Genomic DNA, 19,060 nt, shown 5'->3' with positions numbered 1-19,060 from the left:
GGGGGGGGGGTTGCTGCAGGAATGACTGAAATCAGTTTCTGGTTCTGACAGCTGGGTTTACACCAGGTCCTGGTTCCGACAGCTGGGTTTACATCAGGCTCAGGTCCTGGTTCTGACAGCTGAGTTTACACCAGGTTCTGGTTCTGACAGCTGGGTTTACACCAGGTCCTGGTTCTGACAGGTGGGTTTACATCAGTGGAAACAGGAGGTGACTCCAAAAGCAACCCCACCCCCACCAAAACCACCAGGACCAGGTCTAAAACCGGATCGCTGCAACAGCTGATCTCTCAGCAGCGTCTATTTTTAGAACTCTTCAGCAGAACAGGCGAACATACCGACCGGTCCAACCCGAGCAGAACCGCAGAGAGACTTCAACCACAGAGGGACTTCACCCCTCTGCTGCTGCAGCTTAAAGACACAGACTGTCTAGGTCCACAACGTCTCCAGCTGAGGTCTACAGTTTCAGCTAACGTCCATGACAGCTTCAGTTGAGTGAGGTCCAGGACATCCTTAGCTGTAGTCCACACCTTCAGCTGAGGTCCAGGACAAGACTGGATGGACAGAACATTATGATATCACCTTTTTATGTGTTTGATGCTCCATGTAGCATCAGTGAGGGCTAACAGGCTAACAGGCTAACATCACCTGTCGTCCTTAACAGCAAAATGTTAAAACACGATCATCAGATGTGTTAGAGAAAACTCTTCTACCACATCCATCCATTATCTTTACCCGCTTCTTCCATTTTGGGTCACAGGGGTCACTGGTGCCCATGTCCAGCAGTCACTGTGCGACGGGCGGGGGACACCCTGGACAGGTCGCAAGTCCATCACAGGGACACATAGAGACAAACGAGACAACAGTTCACTCTCTCACCTAGAAACAATTCAAAGTTACCATTCAGCCTAACGTGCATGTTTTTGGTCTGTGGGAGGAAACCGGAGAAAGTCCCCCAGACTGGGATTTGAACCAGCAACCTTCTCACTGAGAGGCAGCAGCTCTACCATTTTTACCATATAAGGTAAAAGGGCCTTCTCCTACTCCGCTCCTGTTTCCTGGAATATCTTGAAAAAAGATCTGAAGCTCTCGACCTTGACCTCTTGACCTCTCTGAGTGGCTTCAAACATCTGCTAAGTTCATGGCAAGAACCAATGCAGATATGTTCCCGTTTTTAGTTTTCTACATCACCTTATAATCTAGCTGTTCTTTTTTTTTGGCTACTTTTTCCTTTTGACTGTCCTTTCGGTTGCCATTTTATTTTAATTTATAATAAAATAACATCTGTATGCCTCTTTTATGACTGTCCACTGTTGTTGTTGTTCACTGTTGTCGTCACGTTTTGTTAAAATCAGGTCTCTCTTGTAAATGAGTTCCCGAGGCTCAGTGGGATTAACCTGTCTAAATAAAGGTTGAATGAATGAATGGATTTTTCTACATTTAGCTTTTAACTAAACATTTGCTGCCTTTAGCAAGCATTGTACAAATTTTAGCTTTTGTCATTGTGCTATGTTTAACTAGCCTTTTGCTACTTTAAGCTTTTAATTATCCGCTGTCTTTAGCTAACATTTCACTCATAGCTACACTTTGACTACTTCAGAATTCATCTAGCACTTTGCTACTTTTAGCATTAACTAACTTTTTGCTAGTTTTAGCTAGCCTTTGCCACTTTCAACTCCTAGACACATTTTGAGGATTTAAGCTATTTAGTAGCCTTTTGATACATTTTGCTACTTTTAAGTAGTGTGTTGCTATTAGCTAGTGTTTTTATTAACTTTTACTAGAATTAAGCTCCTCTGAACTAGTGTTCAGCTCCTTTCAGTCACTGTTCAGCTCATTTTAGCTAAAGTGCAGCCATTTAACCAGTATTTAACTCCTTTAAGCTGGTGTTCACCTCCTTTCAGCTAGTGCTCACCTCCTTTCAGCTAGTGTTCAGCTCATTTCAGCTAGTGTTCAGCTAATGTTCATCCCCTTTTAGCCAAGTACTGTTCAGCTCATTTTAGTTAATTTAACACAGTTTTAGCTCTTTTTTCCTCTACATGGTGATCCTCTCATGTTTCCCGGTGTACCTTGTCTCATTTGGACCTGCTGTTCGGTCTCCTTACAGGTGAGTTAACACACTGAACCTTCAGCTCATCTGAACTAGTGTTCAGCTCATTTTAGTCACTGTTCAGCTCATATTAGCTGAAGTGCGGCTGTTTAACTGGTATTTAGCTCCTTTAAGCTGGTGTTCACCTCCTTTCAGCTAGTGTTCAGCTCCTTTCAGCCAGTGTTCAGCTCATTTCAGCTCAGTTCAGCTAGGGTCCAGCTCAGTTCAGCTACTGTTCAGCTTCTTTTAGCTACTGTTCAGCCCCTTTTAGCTACTGTTCAGCCCCTTTTAGCTACTGTTCAGCTCATTTTAGCTACTGTTCAGCTCATTTTAGCTACTCTTCAGCTCATTTTAGTCACTGTTCAGCTCATTTTAGCTGAGGTGCAGCTGTTTAACCGGTATTTAGCTCCTTTAAGCTGGTGTTCTCCTCCTTTCAGCTGGTGTTCAACTAATTTCAGCGTGTTCAGCTGAGTTCAGCTAGTGTTCATCCCATTTTAGCTACTGTTCAGCTTATTTTAGTCACTGTTCAGCTCATTTTAGTCACTGTTCAGCTCATTTTAGCTGAAGTGCAGCTGTTTAATCGATATTTAGCTCCTTTAAGCTGGTGTTCAACTAATTTCAGTGTGTTCAGCTGAGTTCAGCTAGTGTTCATCCCATTTTAGCTACTGTTCCGCCCCTTTTTGCAACTGCTCAGCTCATTTTAGCTAATTTAATCCAGTTTTAGCTCTTTTTTTCCTCTACATGGTGATCCTCTCATGTTTCCCGGTATACCTGGTCTCATTTGGACCCGTTGTTCGGTCTCCTTACAGGTGAGGTAACACACCGAACCTTCAGCTCCTCCCAGAACAGAACCTTCGGAAACACTCGGCTCGGTTCGGCCGCAGACACTCACCTCTCTGGCTATCAGGTTCAGGGCGTCCTCCTCCGCCGTGGTCCGCTCCTTCTTGGTGGATCTCTTCCGTCCGGTTCCCTGAGTCCCCATTTGGTTCGGTTCTGTTGGGTTTAATCCGTCTAACAGGCTCACAATTCGGGTCCAGCAGCGGCGGGTTCGACGGTCCGAACCGAGCAGCTGCAGTCAGTCCTCATGTGTCGTTGTCACACATCCGTTTTTTGTTTTTATCTCCGCTTCCGGTGTTTCTCAAACTTTTATCAAATTAATCAACCGAAACCGCTTCTACAGCGACGAACCGAACCTCTGGTTCTGAAAATATAAATTAAAATAGTCCAGTCTTCCTAAACTGAACCGTACATTCAGAAAAGTCCCGGTTCTGACGGCAGAAACTCGAGCGGACGGATTCAAACTTCAGAGGCTGCGGTGTTGCCTTCAAGTGCTGTCGGATTTTTTTATTAAATGTTTCACAAAATCGGGCTCGTGACGCAACTGTGGGACGTGAAACACGGAGTGACGTCATGAGACAGCCTCATAAAATTAGAGCGTTTCTTTTAGGAATGCATATCGCCCGCTTCTTGCATGCTAAAGTTCTAATGCTAAGTTTTAGCTTAATGCTAACAGATTAGCTTATAGGTTCGGTAAGTTAGGTTAGCTGTGGCGTCCATTTTGAATCAGTGTGACTCCAAATTAAATCAGTTGTAGATGTTAATCCAACGATTACTTCCTGTAAGTTTCATTATCATTTTTGCTGTATTTCAGGGGATATTTTACTAACAGACGGACACACCAACACAGACATGTACATGGTTGCCCGTCAATAATTAAACGCTTAAAAAAAAATCTGATTTTATTTTATTTTTACAGGAATTATCTCGCCTCATCTGTCAAGGCGGTTGCTTTTGGATAACAGGTGAGTTTGTAGTTTTGAGGACTCTGGGCTCCAGGAGTTGAGGTTTCCATGTTGTAAGTGAACGCAGCATGGCGCTGATTGGACTCCAGGGACGTTCAGGGATTCTGTTTCGGTCAGAAACCGCAGCTCCCGCAGGGACAACCTGCTATTTATAATGATGACCACTTTGCACCAAAAACCCAGTCCGGAGCGTCTTAAAGAGACAGGAAACGGTTTTATTCTGTCCCACAAACATCGAGCTGTCCACACGGTCCCTGCTGTCCTCGGAACATCTGTGGCTCGTGTTGAAGTTAAAGTTTTATTTTTTGTAAATTTGTAGCTACAGCCAGGCCGTGAGATGAAGACTGCTGCCCCCTGGTGGCCAAGCAGCGTCATTACAGCCTGCATCACAGATTTAATTGTTCGTCTGTTAGCAAAATATTTCATGAACCACGGGCCTGATTTTAATGAAACTTTCAAAATGACCCACGAACTGAGGCCTGACCCCAGGGCAGCAGGAGGGTTGAACTGTAAAAAGGAAAGTTCCCTCCGTCTGATGAACAGAACCCATCCTGCAGGTTTATGGTTCTGAACCAGGAAGTGAACTTTTTCCTCTAGACTCAGGTTTTACTTTCATTTAGAGTCCAAACCTGCTGGATCAGAACCTGCGGATCCTGTTGGACCTAACCTTTGCACCTGTTTTGTTTGCCTTCATGGCAGAAACCACTGGCGGCGCCCGGCTCGGGCCCGTTCGGACCCTCAGGGTGAAGATGGTCCTTCTGGGGAGCTCTGGAGTGGGGAAGTCCAGCCTGGCTCTGAGGTTCAGCAGAGACCAGTTTAGGAACACGTCTCCGACTGTCGGCTGTGAGTGACTCAACAGAACCTGTATAATGTAGGATTTATTCACCCGAACCCGTTCTTATCAGAACCGACTCTAAAAACACTTTGACGGAGCAACACCCGTCTGAGGAATGAAAACCCTGCTGGATTGCTTTGTCGAGGTACACCATCGACAGGTCAACCATCGACAGGTCAACCATCGACAGGTCGAGGTCGACAGGTCGAGGTCAACCATCGACAGGTCAACAATAGACAGATCAACCATCGACAGGTCAACCATCGACAGATCAACCATCGACAGGTCGAGGTCAACCATCGACAGGTCAACAATAGACAGATCAACCATTGACAGGTCAACCATCGACAGGTCGAGGTCGACCATCGACAGGTCGAGGTCGACCATCGACAGGTCGGTAAAAGTAGCAGGAACTCGGCAAGAGCCGCAATCGTAGGAAATTATTAAAAAAATTAATGTCTGAAAATGTCAAATTTAAACTCTGCAGACAAACCAAAACATAAAACTCTAATATTTGGACCCTCAGGGGTAAAAACAAACAAAACAAAACCAGAACCGATGTAAAGGCGATGGTTTGTAGGAGTCGGGGCAGCAGCCTGAGAAGGTCCAGAGACACCGCTGGGAGACCAGCTGAGAGACAGAGTCTCTCCAGCATGTCCTGGGTCCTACCCGGGGTCTCCTTCCAGTTGGACATGTCCAGATCATCTCCTTAGGGAGGCGTCCAGGGTCCATCCTTACCAGATGAACCTCCTCAGCTGGATGTGGAGCAGAGGTTCTACTCCGAGTCTCTCCTGGAGAACTGAACTTCTCACCCTATCTCTAAGGGAAAGTCCAGCTACCCTGCACCGAAAACTCCTTTAGACCTTGTGGATCTGGTTCTTTCAGTCTCTGCCCAGAGTTCAGGGCCACAGGTGAGAGTAGGAACATAGACAGACCGGTAAACAGAGCTTCTCCTTGCAGCTCAGGTACCTCTTCACCACAACGGACCAGCAGAGTCCACAATACTGCATACTCTCCATTGACTGAGAACCAAACCCTGAGATACTTGAACTCCTCCACCTGACCCAGAGAGGCCAGTCTACCCTCTAACTGAGGGCAAGGGAGGGTTCTGATCCTCAGCCCAGCTATGAACCGCCCCAGAGAAGCAAACAGGACCACATCATCTGCAAACAGCAGAACCGGACTCCCTCCTCCTGGCTGCACCAAGACATTCTGTCCACAAAAGGTCTGAGCAGGATTGGCAGAGTCCAGCTCCAACCCTGAAGGGGTCCGACTTACTGCAAGCACAGGGAACCAAACTCTCGCACCACTTGTGTCAGGACTGAATGACCCGTAGCAACGGACCCCAAATCCCATCCTCACAGAGCACCCCCCACAGTGTACCTCGAGGAATCCGGACTCCCAAGTCCACAAAACAGACTGGACGGGCTTCCTTGAGGACTCTGGTGAGGGTAAAGACCTGGTCCAGGATCCGTGCAGACTGTGACACCCACAGGCCCACTAAGACCTGGTGTTCTGTCTCCAGTTGAGGTTTTTTGTCTGATCTCTCTGGACCTGATCGGTGTCCTCTCTGCTGCTTTCAGGTGCGTATTTGACCCGAGTGTTGCATTTAGGTGACGTCACGTTCCGTCTGGAAATCTGGGACACGGCGGGTCAGGAGAAGTACCACAGCGTGACCCCGCTGTACTACCGAGCAGCGCACGCTGCACTCGTGGTCTACGACATCTGCAAACGGGTAAACATCAAAGTTCTTTAAGGTCCGGGTCTGAAAACAGAACCGAAGGGGTCAGATCTGGACCCACCCTGGTTCTGTCCCATCCTCCGCAGGAAACCTTCCTCCGAGCCCGGCTCTGGATCAGAGAGCTGCAGAAACACTACGTCCCCGGATCCACCGTGCTCTGGCTGGTGGGCAACAAGGCAGACCTGGACCAGGACCGGCAGGTTTCGGCTCAGGTACCAAGATCCAGAGAAATGTGAAATGAATGAGAGCCGAAGAAGCCGAACAGAATCAGAAATCATTGAGCTCAGCTGAACACTAGCTAAAAGCTAATGGAAGCAAAACATTAGAGAGCCTAAAATAGCAAAAAGGCCCGATGATAGCTAAAAGTAACAACGGTTAGCTGAAAGCAAAACGCAGTAAAAGATTAGCTAACAGCCGAATGCAGCCAAAGGTAAGCTGCATAAAATCTAAAGTTAGCAAAAGACTTGCTAGGACTTCAATGTAGCAAAAGCTGAGAAACAAAGCACTAACTGAAATAAGCTAAACATTAGCTAAAGCTAACTTTGGCTAAGAGGATTCAAGGTAAAAGAGGCAAATGTTAGCTAAAACAGCAAAAAGTTATCTAAAGTTAAATGTAGCAACAAAAAAAAGCTAAAGCAAAAAGCTATCGACAGCAACAGTTAGCTGAAAGCTAAGAACAGTAAAAGATTAGCTAAAACTGCAAGCAGCAGAAGGCTAGCTAAAAGCTAAAGACAACAATGGTTAGCTTAAAGCTAAGAACAGCAAAAGGCTAGCTTCAAGCTAACTCACAGCAGCCATCAGCTGGATGAGCCGAACGTTTTGATGTTTAAACGGGTTCATTACAATAGTTTTAAAATATGTGAACTGAGAAACAAACATGTAAACAACGATTGTAAACAATGTTTATCGTAAACAATAATTGAACGTTTCATTTTGTGTTTAGGAGGGACAGAATGTAGCCGAAGAGGACGGCCTGTCCTTCACAGAGACGTCAGCTCTGTCGGGAGACCAGATCAACCAGTTGTTGTTGGATGTGGGTGAGTCCAGAACAAACAAACAAACAAACAAACAAACAAACAAACTAAATCAAGCACACTCTGCTGTAACCTCCTGCTCCACCAGGGGGCAGCAGAGAGCTACAGATCCGAGCTGCTGACAGGTCCAGTTTCTGCTGACAGAGTTCTGGTTCTGGTTCAGTCCACAGGGTCCATGAGTGCGTGGGGGGGCAGCAGGAGGTTCTGTCATTGTGGCAGGAGGTGCCGCTCGTCGACCCAAAACACGGAAGCTCCTTCAATCGGTTCTCCTCCTGCTGTAGAGCCGGGCCCTGACCCGGGCCGGTTCTGGTTCTGGTGTAAACACTCACAGCTTGTTTTATTCCACCTGAACCGTTCAGAACTGTTCGGTTTCTAAAGAAAACCCAAATGTTTCACAAACGGGTTCATTTCTGTTGAAACTCGTGCAAAAAATTAAAAAAGTAAGAGAAAACGTAAAACAGGAGAAAAACATTTAATCGGTTTGTTTTTAGAAAAAACAGCCGGAGTTTCTAAAAGAATTTAAACAATTTTTACACGTTTGAAGCTAAAATCTAAACCAATAAATCACAAGCAACAGAAAGAAATATGTGAATAAATAAAAAGTAACAAAACCTCATAAAAGTTGAATTAAATGAAGGTTTTTGTTCCTTTAACATAAAAAAGTCACAATTATTTGCCCAACAAAGTCGTTAAATAAGTTTTAGTTCTGGAGTTCTGTAGACGGGTCGGTCCAGAGTTTAGATGTTTGTCAACAGAACTTTAATTTAGTCGCTTTCTTCTTGACTTGAAGCTTCTGGAGGAGCCGAGGCGACTTCAAACTGTTCGAACTTTATTGAACGAGGTCAGACGATGCTCAGCCTCCTCCTCATGAGCCCAGAGTCAGGACCGGTTTCTGCAGAATCAAACACAGGAGGACCGTTAGAGACTTTGGACTCAGAGCGGGTCGGTTTGTAACTATAGGGGCGCGTCAGAGACGGGAGCGGGTCCATGATTATAAAACCCAGATCGAAGACTGCCAGGTGCAGGAGATGCTGGTGAAGATTCATAGATACAATTAATTCAAGATAAATAATTAATTAATTAAATCAAGATAATTAATTCATGATAGAGAAGATTCAGGTGAAGGAGAGCAACAGGTGAAATCAGGAAAGTGTTTGAAGTGAGGGGGGGATCACAGTAAACCCAATCAGAACCAGAATGACCCGAGAACCAAGAGTTCATCTCCAAATTCAAGATCTGACACCAAGTTCTTCAGGATCATTATCGAGTCCCCTGATCCTCCAATCTGAGGCTAGCCTGATGGCTTTCTGCTGCAGGTAAGATACTGACTCATCAAACGATCCCCCTAAAATCTGTCGCCTCGCTACAAGAACTGAACGAAGACGCTAAAATCCAGATTTGACTTCCTGGATCTTCTCATCAAACTGCAGGAAACTCAGTTTGGTTCGATCTCTGATTCAGTTTTTGCTCCCGGGTGTCAGCCTGGTTGGAGGTGAACTCTCGGAGGCGCCCGTCACCAGAGCGGGGTCGTACCGCACAGGCAGCTCGGGTTTTGGGCTTTGCCGCCGGGTTCCTTTGGGTCAGGGAGCCCCGGTAGAGCGTGTTCCTGTCAAACGGGTCCACCTGGTCTGAAAACAAACAGCTGGAGTTTTAGGTCAAAACATGACTTTAAAAACCAAAACTCTGCAGACATGCCAGACTCAGAAAACAGCTGCTCCGGTCCTAACGGGTGTAACGACACCTGTGTTAGAACTGAACCGTGTCGGTTCAGACGTCCAGGTCCAAACACTAGAAGCTGGTCTACAACTGAAAAGAACCGGTCTAAAGCAGCTGACAGCAGAGTGGAGCAAGAAAGTTTCCAAAGATCGATCTAATCTAACCAGATTAGATCGATCTATAGATGAACAGAATATTTTAAGTAATAGTGAATATGGGTTTAGAGAAATAATTCAACATCACTGGCTCTCATGGACCTAATAGAAGAGATAACTGCTGCCGATCAAAAACAGGATTGTGTTAGCGCTTTTGTTGATTTGAAAAAGACCTTTGACTGTACTGACCACACCTTCTCCTTGAAAAACTGAATAAATACGGCGTTAGAGGGTTAACTCTACACTGAATATTTGGTTAGTTGAATAACAGGAGACAGTTTGTACAAGTAAACGATGTAAGATCTAAATTTTGTGTTATGGATGTGGAGTTCCTCAAGGATCTGTGTTGGGACCAAAGTTGTTTATTTTGTATGTGAATGATCTGGTTGACGTGTCAGGACTTTTGAAGTGTGTTTTATTTGCAGATGATACATTTTTTTTGTTCGGGTGAAGATATTGAACGGATGTTAGAGATGATAAAGGCAGAATTCATAAAAATACAAACTTGGTTCCAACTTAATAAGTTATCATTAAATTTGGAGAAAAAAAAAACTATGATATTTAGTAATAGAAAGAAAATTATCAAAGTACCATTTAAAATTGGCAGTACTGAAATTCACAGAGTTAATGAAATAACATTTTTGGTGTTATTGATGAGCTGATATGGAAATCTCATGTAAATTAAAAATAAAAATAGCTAAATCAATTGCATTACTGTATAAAGTAAAAAAGCTTTTGAGTGACAAAGTTTTATATATAGAATGTAATGACTGTTCCATATTTAATCTATTGTATTGAAGTTTGGGGAAAAGCACGCAAAACAATTACAAACTATTTTCATTTTACAAAAAAGAGCTATAAGAATTATTAGTAGGAAGTGCTCTGGTCACCCAACAAATATATTATTTCATCTGTTGAAATTATTAACATTTTATGATTTTGTTGAATATAGTATTTTACAAATCATGTGTAAAGCCCATAAAATATTACCCCAAATATTCAAATAAAATTTGTTATAAAAGAGTCATTATAACCTTAAGGGAATGGAAATATTTGTAAAACCTCCATTTAGAACTAATCTGAAGGAGCGTTGTAATTCAGGGAACAGGATTATGGAACTGTCTTAATATCACCATAAAAAAAAATCTAAAACAATTTATATGTTTAAAAAGATGATTAAGTTAAAATTCTTAGGAAAGTGTGGTATTTTTGTTTTCACTTTAGAGATTGTTCAATCCTAAGTTGTTGTTTGTAGTTATTATTATTATTTTTTTTAATAAGGGGCAGATAATATAATAATTTTCGTCTTCTTTCTGCACCTTTTTCATTCAATGTTTTTTCTTTTTAATGAATTTGTTTCTTTTAAATCAATGAATAAATGACAATTACAAAAAAAGAACAGTGTGGAAAAGCGCCGCAGGTCAGGGGATCCAAATGTACCTGGGTATGGAACTCCAAGAGTGCCACAAATTCACAGAAAAGCCTTCTAACGTGTGTTTGATAAGCTCCGCCCACATAGGCCACACACTAATCCTAATCCTGCTGAGAGATTCTCTGAGGGTTTAACTTTTTTATACTATCCCTTAAAAATCAAGTAAAGTTTCAGTCTCACTGAACTCTAAATGTTGTGACCAGCGAGCCGCGTTTCCAACTAATGGTTTCGGAAAAATCACGGCATTTTGGGGGCAAAACTGAACTCTAGACCATGAATGATGTTTTGGTGTCTCCTAAAAACTAAAACAACTAAAACCAGGGAGCCCCTGCAGGCAGTCAAGTGTCAAATTCATAAGAATTGTTTAAAAAATAAGTTTAAAGTTAATAAATGTGGTGAAAGTGACCTTTAGTTTCATAGTACTGATTCCTGATGCATGGTTCTGTGTTTGGACCCCAAACATTCTGCTGTAAAGGAGGACAGTTAATCCATCAGATTAGTTTAACATCTAGTCTGACGTAAGTCCAGAACAGACTTGAAGGTTCTTGGAGGTTTACGGTCAGGGAGGATAAAGTTTTTGAAGCGATCACAGGAACTACGAAGAAGAGATTTTAGTGATTTAGGAGCCGAACGCTGAGATTCTGCTCAATGAAAACCTCCCGCGCTCCTCCGAGAATCATCTGAGAGTCATTCTGGTTTTACGTCTGAGAACAGTTAGTCTAGCTGTTCCGGCCGGAGCCCGGTTTAATTTAAACTGTTCTTAGTTTGTCTCGATGAGTCAGAACCTGGAGACAACAGGACCCGTTGTTCACCGGACCGCTCGGCAGAACATCGTGTCCTCCGAGTCTAACGAGGTTAAGACGTCGAGTCGTTTGAGGAAAACACCGGAGAGAAGCTCTTACTCGTGGGAAAGTTCTGGGAGAATCGTCTGGCCTGGACTGGAATCGCAGACTGCAGACAGAGAAACCAGGTGTCAGAAACTAAATCAAAACCTTCGGCTCGTTCAGGAGAAGAGCGCCGTAACGTTTATTTTTTCACTCGAACATTTTTTAAAAATTTAACTTTTCACCATAAAAACGCTTCAATTATTTTCAAATCATTTATAATAGTTTTCTCTTCACTGAACAGATTCTGTTCATCTTCTACTGTCTACCTCCTGGGCTTTCAGCTTTCAGCTAACATTTAGCTACTTTTAGCTTCTTTTATGGTGCTTCAGCAGAAGGCCTTTTGCCGCCTAACCTTTAGCTAGCATTTTTTTACTTGTAGCTTTCAGTAAGGCTTTTATTATTTGTAGCTAACCTTTAGTTTATTTCAAGCTTCAGCTAGCCTTTTAGTACATGTAGCTTTTGGCTACTTTAGCTAATCTTTTGTTAGTGTTTTTCATCTTTTAGTAAGAATTTTAAGTTATAGATTTTAGCTATTATTTGTTAACTTTTTGTTTTACCTAGCAATTTGCTACGGTCACTTTTAGATAGTTAGCCTTTTACTACTTTTATATTTAATTTTGGTGCCTTTAGCTAACGTTTTGTTACTTTGATCTTTAGCCATAACTTCTGTACTTTAAACTTGCATTTTTTTGCAACATTCAGCTGTAAGATGGTGCATTTTTACATTTAGCTTATAGCTATCTCTTCCCTAATATTTATTTAAGCTATCATTTTGCTACCTTTAGCTTTAGCAAGCATTTTGCAACGTTGAGCTTTTTGCTAATTTTAGCTAACATTTTTCTACTTCTGGTTTTTACCTGTTTTATGTAGTGTCTACTACTTTAGCTTAAAGCTTTTTTTTTTTGCTGCTTTTAACTATACTTTACCTACTTTTATCTAGCATTTTGAAGTTTTAACTATTATTTAGCTAATTTTTGCTTTTAGCTAGCATTTGGCTATTTTAAACTTTTAGCAAGTCTTTTGTGGCTTTTAGCTTTTAAACTTGCCTTTTGATACTTTTGGCTTTAGCAAGCATTTTGCAACATTTAGCGTTTAGCTACTTTTAGCTAACCTCTTCCAACTTTTGTTTTTTATCTTGTGTTTTCTTCATTTAGCTCATAGCTGTTGTTTTGTTACTTTTATTTATCCTTTGCCTACTTTTAACTATCATTTAGCTACTTAAGGGTTTTACTTAGCATTTAGCTATTTTTAGCTTTTAGCAAGCCTTTGTAACGTTTAGCTTTATGTTACTTTTAGTTAATCACTTCTTGTTTTTGGTTGTAAGCCAATGCCAGCTTGTTAACGTTCTGTTCATTAAACTTTATCAACTCAGTTATGACTTCTTCGGCTGACATCAGCTGTCATTCAGCTCTCATGCTTGTTTTCTCCCAGCCGAAACAGAAAACACCAGTTACAGTTTCAGTTCTGTTTGTGTGCGGCTCTGCCTCAGCTGTTGGAAATAAAAACGTGAATTCAATTACTCTTCTTCTTCTCTCTAGCGGTGCTTCGGCTGCGTTCAGGGCAGCGATCCTGTCCTCGATGAAAGACACCTGGAGGTCAAGATGAAAACAAAGGTCACGTTTGTCAGAACAGAACTGAAGCTTCAGCTTCTGTAACCATCAGACCTGACTCTGGGCGTTCTGGACTTCGGCTGCAGCCTGAGCCACTTTGTCCTCCAGCTCCTCGAGGAACGCTGTAGAGCCTCTGGAGCTCGGCGCCGAAGCCTCCTGCGGAGGCACCTCCTTCCTCTCTGGGCTTTCTGTAGAACGGGTCATCTGGAGGTGACAAGAGCCAAAGCTTTGGTCTCTGCTGGTGACCCTGATTGGTCAGTTTTTCACCAGATGTTGATCAGAACATCTGGACATCACTACCTGCTCAGAGTTCATTTCCAGCTCCTCTTCCCACCTGCAGCTCCTGGAGCTCAATCTGGAACTGGATCTGGTGGGAATCCTGGACGGCTTGAGGTCCACCTGTGGGCTTCTCCAGGCTGGGATCTCCTGAGAGGACTGTGGCCCGCTGGACCTGTCTTCATCAGAACTTTGGTCACTGATGTTGTCCGTCAACTTGTGCAGTTTCTGCCTGAGCTGCTGCTCCTCCAGGTCCACCTCCTCCCCTTGAGGAGGAGTTGGGGTCTGTGGGCTCGAAGCCAGGTTCTTGAGGAACAAAAGGACAAACTGGGTCGGTAAATGTGTTCAGAACCAGGCCTGAAAGTTAGGACTTGGAGCGCATCAGTTGTTTGACTGGTAACTTGACTTTTGATGGTCAAAGACGGTGGCAAAGTAAAACCGTTTCATCTACTTTCTTAAAGTGATATTTCAGCTCTTTTGAAATAGGCTTCGGTGAAAAGATCGTAAATGTCTTACCTGCTGCAGATCACTCTTGGAATAACAATTTCAGCAGAAATGAAAAGCTAGCTGGAACAAGTTCAATAGTCAAAACGTCACAGCTCATGCCAGCCTTTTGCTACTTTTAGCTAGCTTTTGCTACTTTAAGTTTTTAGCTAACATTTTGTTGCTTTTCGCTCTTAGCTAGACTGTTGCTACTTATAGCTTCTAGCTACAATTTTAGCAAGTATTTGGCTGCTTGAGGCATTTAGGTTGTGTTTTGCTACATTTAGCTAGCATTTTGCTACTTGGCCTCCAGTTAGTGCTTAGTGAGCTTACCTCGTTACTCGACGAGGCGACCTTCAGCTCCAGGCGACTAAGGAGAGTCTCGACGGCCGACATTCGTCTGTTCAGGTCAGTGATCTGCAGAAAGACGTGAAATGAGACTTAAATCAGAAACTGAAAAGTAAGACTAAAATCTGACAAAAAGCACAGAAACATGTGGCTCGTCTCTAAAGTAATTCGGATAAAACCAGAACAAACAGATGAATTAATGCAAACTGTTTACTTTAGAACATTTAGATACAGTTTAGCCGGTTTTGGTTAGCATATTTACACTTTTGTATGGCCTTGCATTTTATTTGTCTAGCTTTTTTCTGCTTTTGGCTAGCCTTTTGCTGTTTTTGATTAGACTTTAGCCTCTTTTGGATAGACTTTTGCTTCTTCCATCTTGCCTTTTGCCACTTTAGTTTAACCTTTAGCTGCTTTTGGCTAGCCTTTTACCTCTTTCAGCTCGTCTTTTGCTATTTTAGGGGGCACTTTAGGCAGCACCTTTTGTCACTTTTGGCTAGCTTTTTTGCTACATATGGCTAGCCTTTTGCTGCTTTTAGCTAGAATTTAGCCACTTTAGTCTATCCCTTTGCCACTTTTGGCTAGCATATTTCCACTTTTGTCTGGTCTTTCATTTTATTTGTTTAGCCTTTTGCTACTTTAGACTAACCTGTTTCCGCTTCTGTTTAGCCTTTTTGCCACCTACGGCTAGCCTTTTGCTACTTTTGGCCAGCTTTGGCTAGTCTTTTTGTCCCTTTTTGTCTTTTAACTAGTCTTTTGGTAAAATCAGCTTTCAGCTACATTTAGCTACATCTTGCTACATTTATATGTCATTTTGTCACTCGTAGTTAACCTTCCTCCTTTTAGCTACCATTTTTCTTCTTACAATCTGTAGCTTCTGTTCTGCTCTTTGGAAATCTTGTTGTTTTGTTTTAGCTTTACCGTCTCAGCATTAACTTCAGAAGCTAATTTCGGCTGTCGTTCAACTTGGCTCTGTATTTTCACAGACAAACGCTGCCTCAGTCCTCTGAGCTCCTCAGATTCTGCTGACTCATCCTGACGTCGTCACTCGAGTCTTTGGGTTGAACGGCGCCCAGACCCACATGTGAGCGCGTGACGGGTCGTCTGAGGATGCTGAGACCTGGCAGCCAATCAGAAATCGGCGGCCAAATGTTGATGAGTGACAGGCGCGACTCTGACATCCTGTTTGTGTCCCGCTGCAGCTGTGAGACAACAGAACATCCAGATCTCTAGATCCGAAGATGTTTGGGTTCGGATAAAGTTCTATTCCAGACATGAAACCAAATCCTGGAGGAGTCAGGAGGTTCTGACGTGACGGAGGTAAACAAGGTTGTTTATCAGCCCTCCATGAGGAGAACAGTTCCTGTGAATCTTCTCGGGGTTCCAGCGAAGCCAGAAATAGACTCTGATGTAACGAAGGCAGCAGCTGCCTCCTCTTCCTCGCTCTGTCTGAGGATGACGAGGGGCTCTGGGTCAAAGTTCAACACGTGGTTTCAAACGGTCTGAGACGTGGCGCAGGTACAAGATAAAACATGAAGCCGAGCCTTGCGAGGTCATGTGACGTCGGAGGACAAAGTAAATAAAATAAATAAAGACCTGTGGCGGTGAGCTCGTTGGGTTCTGGCCCTCCTGAGACGTGTGGCCGTCCGGGCCTGGGTGGGACAGATAGACGGGGTACCGTCGGCCGAGGTCGTCCTCTGGATCAGAGTCGTAAAGTCCGGGTGCGTTGCCGCCGCCTCCCCGGAGGCCTCCGGCGCCGCCGCTGCTCCACGAGGAGTAGCTGAGCCGGGACGCGGAGCGAGACGGGACGGTCTTATTCTCCACAAACATGAGGTCATCTTAAAAAACAAACAAACTCTTTTTAGTCGTGACCTTTGACCTTTAACCAGCTGACTGAGGAGAATATGTCAATTTGAGGCCAAAACGACCGCACTTTAATTCATATCTGGTAACAATGAAATCATGTCAAATCACAGAAATAAAATAAAATCTATTTCTTTTACAGATCTTTGCAGCTGGTTTGAACTTTTTCTGTTCGAGTTAAAACTTTACCGTGTTGTGAAGCCAGGTCCAGGTCCAGGTCCAGGTCTAAGTCTCTGTGCTGCTCCTGGACCTTCTGGTTAAAACCAGCTGCCATATCGGCCTCGACCAGCCGCAGTGACCTCTGACCTCTGTCCATGACATCACGGGGGCCATCCAGGAACTGCGAGGGTGGTGGCTTTGGTTCAAGCAGACAGAGTAAAAAACAGTGAAGTCTTTGATTAAATGCACAAAACCAGAAAAATAAAGAATTTAGTTAAAGTAAAAAATGTCCTTTTGTTCAATAACAGTCAAAATTAACCCCCCAGCAAGTTCAGTTCTTATTTTCTGTGAAAAGACAGAGTGAAGCTGAACGACTGCTCGAAACTGCCAAAGAAGCCGAAACCGAGTTCATTAGTAAAGACGTCAAAATAACAGCAAAATCTGACACTACTAAAAGATAAAATGATCAGAACAGTTTCTGAAAGATAAAACTAGAACAGCAGCCAAAAACAAAACTAACTAAACAGTAGCTGATAGCTAAAGCTAGTAGGACAGTAGCTAAAACGATCAAAACAGTAGCTAAAGACAAAACTAACAGAACACTTGTTAATAACTAAAAAAAGCAGCAAAACTAGCAGAAAGCTAAAAACTAACAGAACAGTCACTGAAAGCGAAAACTAGCACAATAGTAGCTTAATGCTAAAACTAGCTAAACAGTAGCTGAAAGCTTCTCTGCAGCTTCAATCAATTTTTAAGGCTCCTTTTGATTTACTGAATGGAGAGTTGATTAAGAGTTTCTGCAGTCGATCGATCGGACACACACAAAGCAGCAGGTTAGTTAGGCCTGAAGAAACGATGGTTCACATTAAGTTCTACCTGGTCCTGGCGTCGTCTGTCGGAGCGTTCACAGCCGAGTCTAAAATCGACCGGATCAACAGTCAACCGCCTTTTGGTCTTTCTCGTCTTCAGAGAGCAGAAATGAAAGCACCACCACCACCAGAGAGAAACAAAACAAAAAGACACAAAAGTAACGAGACGGAACAGACGGTCCAACTCCTTTCAAGAGTTAACCCTCCTGCTGCCCTTGGCTTCGTCTTGAGGATCCAACAGTTTGATTGTAAGGCAGCAGGAGGGTCCAATCATGAATAAAAAGAGAAACGTCACAGGAACATGGAGGTCATTCAGCAACACACTCAGAATGTGTGTGATTACTATGGATGAAGAGGGATTTGAACATCTGAAAGGTTTTTATTTTTATTAAAACAACCATTTCAAAACTTGTCTGCTTTTGTTTTATTTTTACCCACCGGTTTGGTAACGCTACGGCAACGCAACCACAAATAGATTCTGTCAGGATCTGTGAGCTTTTTTGTTGTTGTTGTTGTTTTTCCAGCATCTTAGTTTTCTGTCTTCATTTAGCCCAGGTGTCTCCACTTCCATCTAAGATCTGCCTGTTCTGTTCTCCGCTGTAGATGCTGAAAGATTTCTCCCTCTGGGATCTGGTAAATATTTCTCCCTCTTGGATCCCATAAAGATTTCTCTCCCCTGTGATCCGGTAAACATTTATTCATATGAGATCTAGTAAAGATGTATCTCCCCTGGGATCCAGTAAATATTTATCTCCTCTGGGATCCCATAAAGATTATCTCCATGGGTTCCAGTAAAGATTTATCTTCCTTGGATCCAGTAAATATTTATCTCCTCTGGGATCCAGTAAAGATTATCTCCCTGGGTTCCAGTAAAGATTTATCTTCCTTGGATCCAGTAAATATTTATCTCCTCTGGGATCCAGTAAAGATTATCTCCCTGGGTTCCAGTAAAGATTTATCTTCCTTGGATCCAGTAAAGATTTATCTCCTCTGGGATCCAGTAAATATTTCTCCCTCTGGGATCCAGTAACGAGTTCTCACTCTGGAAAATGGTAAATATTTATCTCCCCTGGGATTCAGTAAAGATTTCTCCTACCAGGATCTGGTAAAGATTTATCTCCCTGGGATCCACTAAAGATTTTTACTTCTGGGACATGGTAAATATTTATTCATCTGGGATCCAGTAAACACTTTCGTCACCCCTGGGATCCAGTAAATATTTATCCCTCTGTGATCCAGTAAAAATGACTCCCCCTGGGATCTTGTAAAAAATAAATAAAACTCCCTCTGTGATCCAGTAAAGATTATACCCCCTGGGATCCAGTGAATATTTCTCCATCTAGGATCTGGTAAAGATTTCTCCTTCTGTGATCCAGTAAAGATTTATCCCCCTGGGATCCAGTAAAGATTTCTCCCTCTGTGATCCAGTAAAGATTTCCCCCCTGGGATCTGGTAAAGATTTGTCCCTCTGTGATCCAGTAAATATGTATCCCTCTGTGATCCAGTAAAATTTTATCCCCCTGGGATTTGGTAAAAAAAAAAGTATCCCTCTGTGATCCAGTAAAGATTACTCCCCCAGGATCAGGTAAATATTTATCCCTCTGTGATCCAGTAAAGATTATCCCCCTGGGATCTGGTAAAGATTTCTCCCTCTGTGATCCAGTAAAGATCCCCCCCGGGATCTGGTAAATATTTCTCCCTCTGTGATCCAGTAAAGATTACTCCCCCTGGGATCCAATAAATATTTCTCCATCTGGGATCTGGTAA

General features: G+C 43.1%; 3 protein-coding genes across 3 annotated transcripts in view; 1 reads left to right on the top strand and 2 right to left on the bottom strand.

Annotated features, from left to right (window-relative positions):
• lrrfip1a (leucine rich repeat (in FLII) interacting protein 1a) overlaps positions 1-3,410 on the bottom strand; it is a 52,808-nt gene extending 49,398 nt beyond the window's left edge. Inside the window, exon 1 of the mRNA XM_037686832.1 lies at positions 2,979-3,410. Within this exon, the coding sequence (XP_037542760.1) occupies positions 2,979-3,068 (90 nt within the window). The 5' untranslated portion in view covers positions 3,069-3,410. The remainder of the gene's footprint in view (positions 1-2,978) is intronic.
• Positions 3,411-4,580: 1,170 nt separating this feature from the next.
• LOC119419793 (ras-related protein Rab-17-like) lies at positions 4,581-7,792 on the top strand. Its single transcript, XM_037687175.1, has 5 exons — positions 4,581-4,731; positions 6,307-6,458; positions 6,551-6,676; positions 7,408-7,501; positions 7,662-7,792. Exons 1-5 carry the CDS (start codon positions 4,581-4,583, stop codon positions 7,790-7,792), a joined length of 654 nt encoding a protein of 217 aa, XP_037543103.1.
• A 526-nt stretch (positions 7,793-8,318) lies between these two features.
• The window catches only part of mlphb (melanophilin b), a 28,096-nt gene continuing 17,354 nt past the window's right edge, over positions 8,319-19,060 (bottom strand). Inside the window, exons 7-17 of the mRNA XM_037687174.1 lie at positions 17,301-17,387; positions 16,744-16,769; positions 16,455-16,657; positions 15,999-16,240; positions 14,391-14,474; positions 13,599-13,880; positions 13,353-13,502; positions 13,209-13,277; positions 11,704-11,752; positions 9,032-9,126; positions 8,319-8,390 (exon numbers count right to left, since the gene is read on the bottom strand). Of these exons, the coding sequence (XP_037543102.1) occupies positions 8,364-8,390; positions 9,032-9,126; positions 11,704-11,752; positions 13,209-13,277; positions 13,353-13,502; positions 13,599-13,880; positions 14,391-14,474; positions 15,999-16,240; positions 16,455-16,657; positions 16,744-16,769; positions 17,301-17,387 (1,314 nt within the window). The 3' untranslated portion in view covers positions 8,319-8,363. The remainder of the gene's footprint in view (positions 8,391-9,031; positions 9,127-11,703; positions 11,753-13,208; positions 13,278-13,352; positions 13,503-13,598; positions 13,881-14,390; positions 14,475-15,998; positions 16,241-16,454; positions 16,658-16,743; positions 16,770-17,300; positions 17,388-19,060) is intronic.

The sequence above is a fragment of the Nematolebias whitei genome, chromosome 13 (assembly GCF_014905685.2).
Source record: "Nematolebias whitei isolate Nwh7 chromosome 13, NemWhi1, whole genome shotgun sequence".
Lineage (NCBI taxonomy): Eukaryota > Metazoa > Chordata > Actinopteri > Cyprinodontiformes > Rivulidae > Nematolebias > Nematolebias whitei.
Note: the sequence above shows the minus strand (reverse complement) of the source record. Positions and strands in the feature narration are given on the sequence as shown.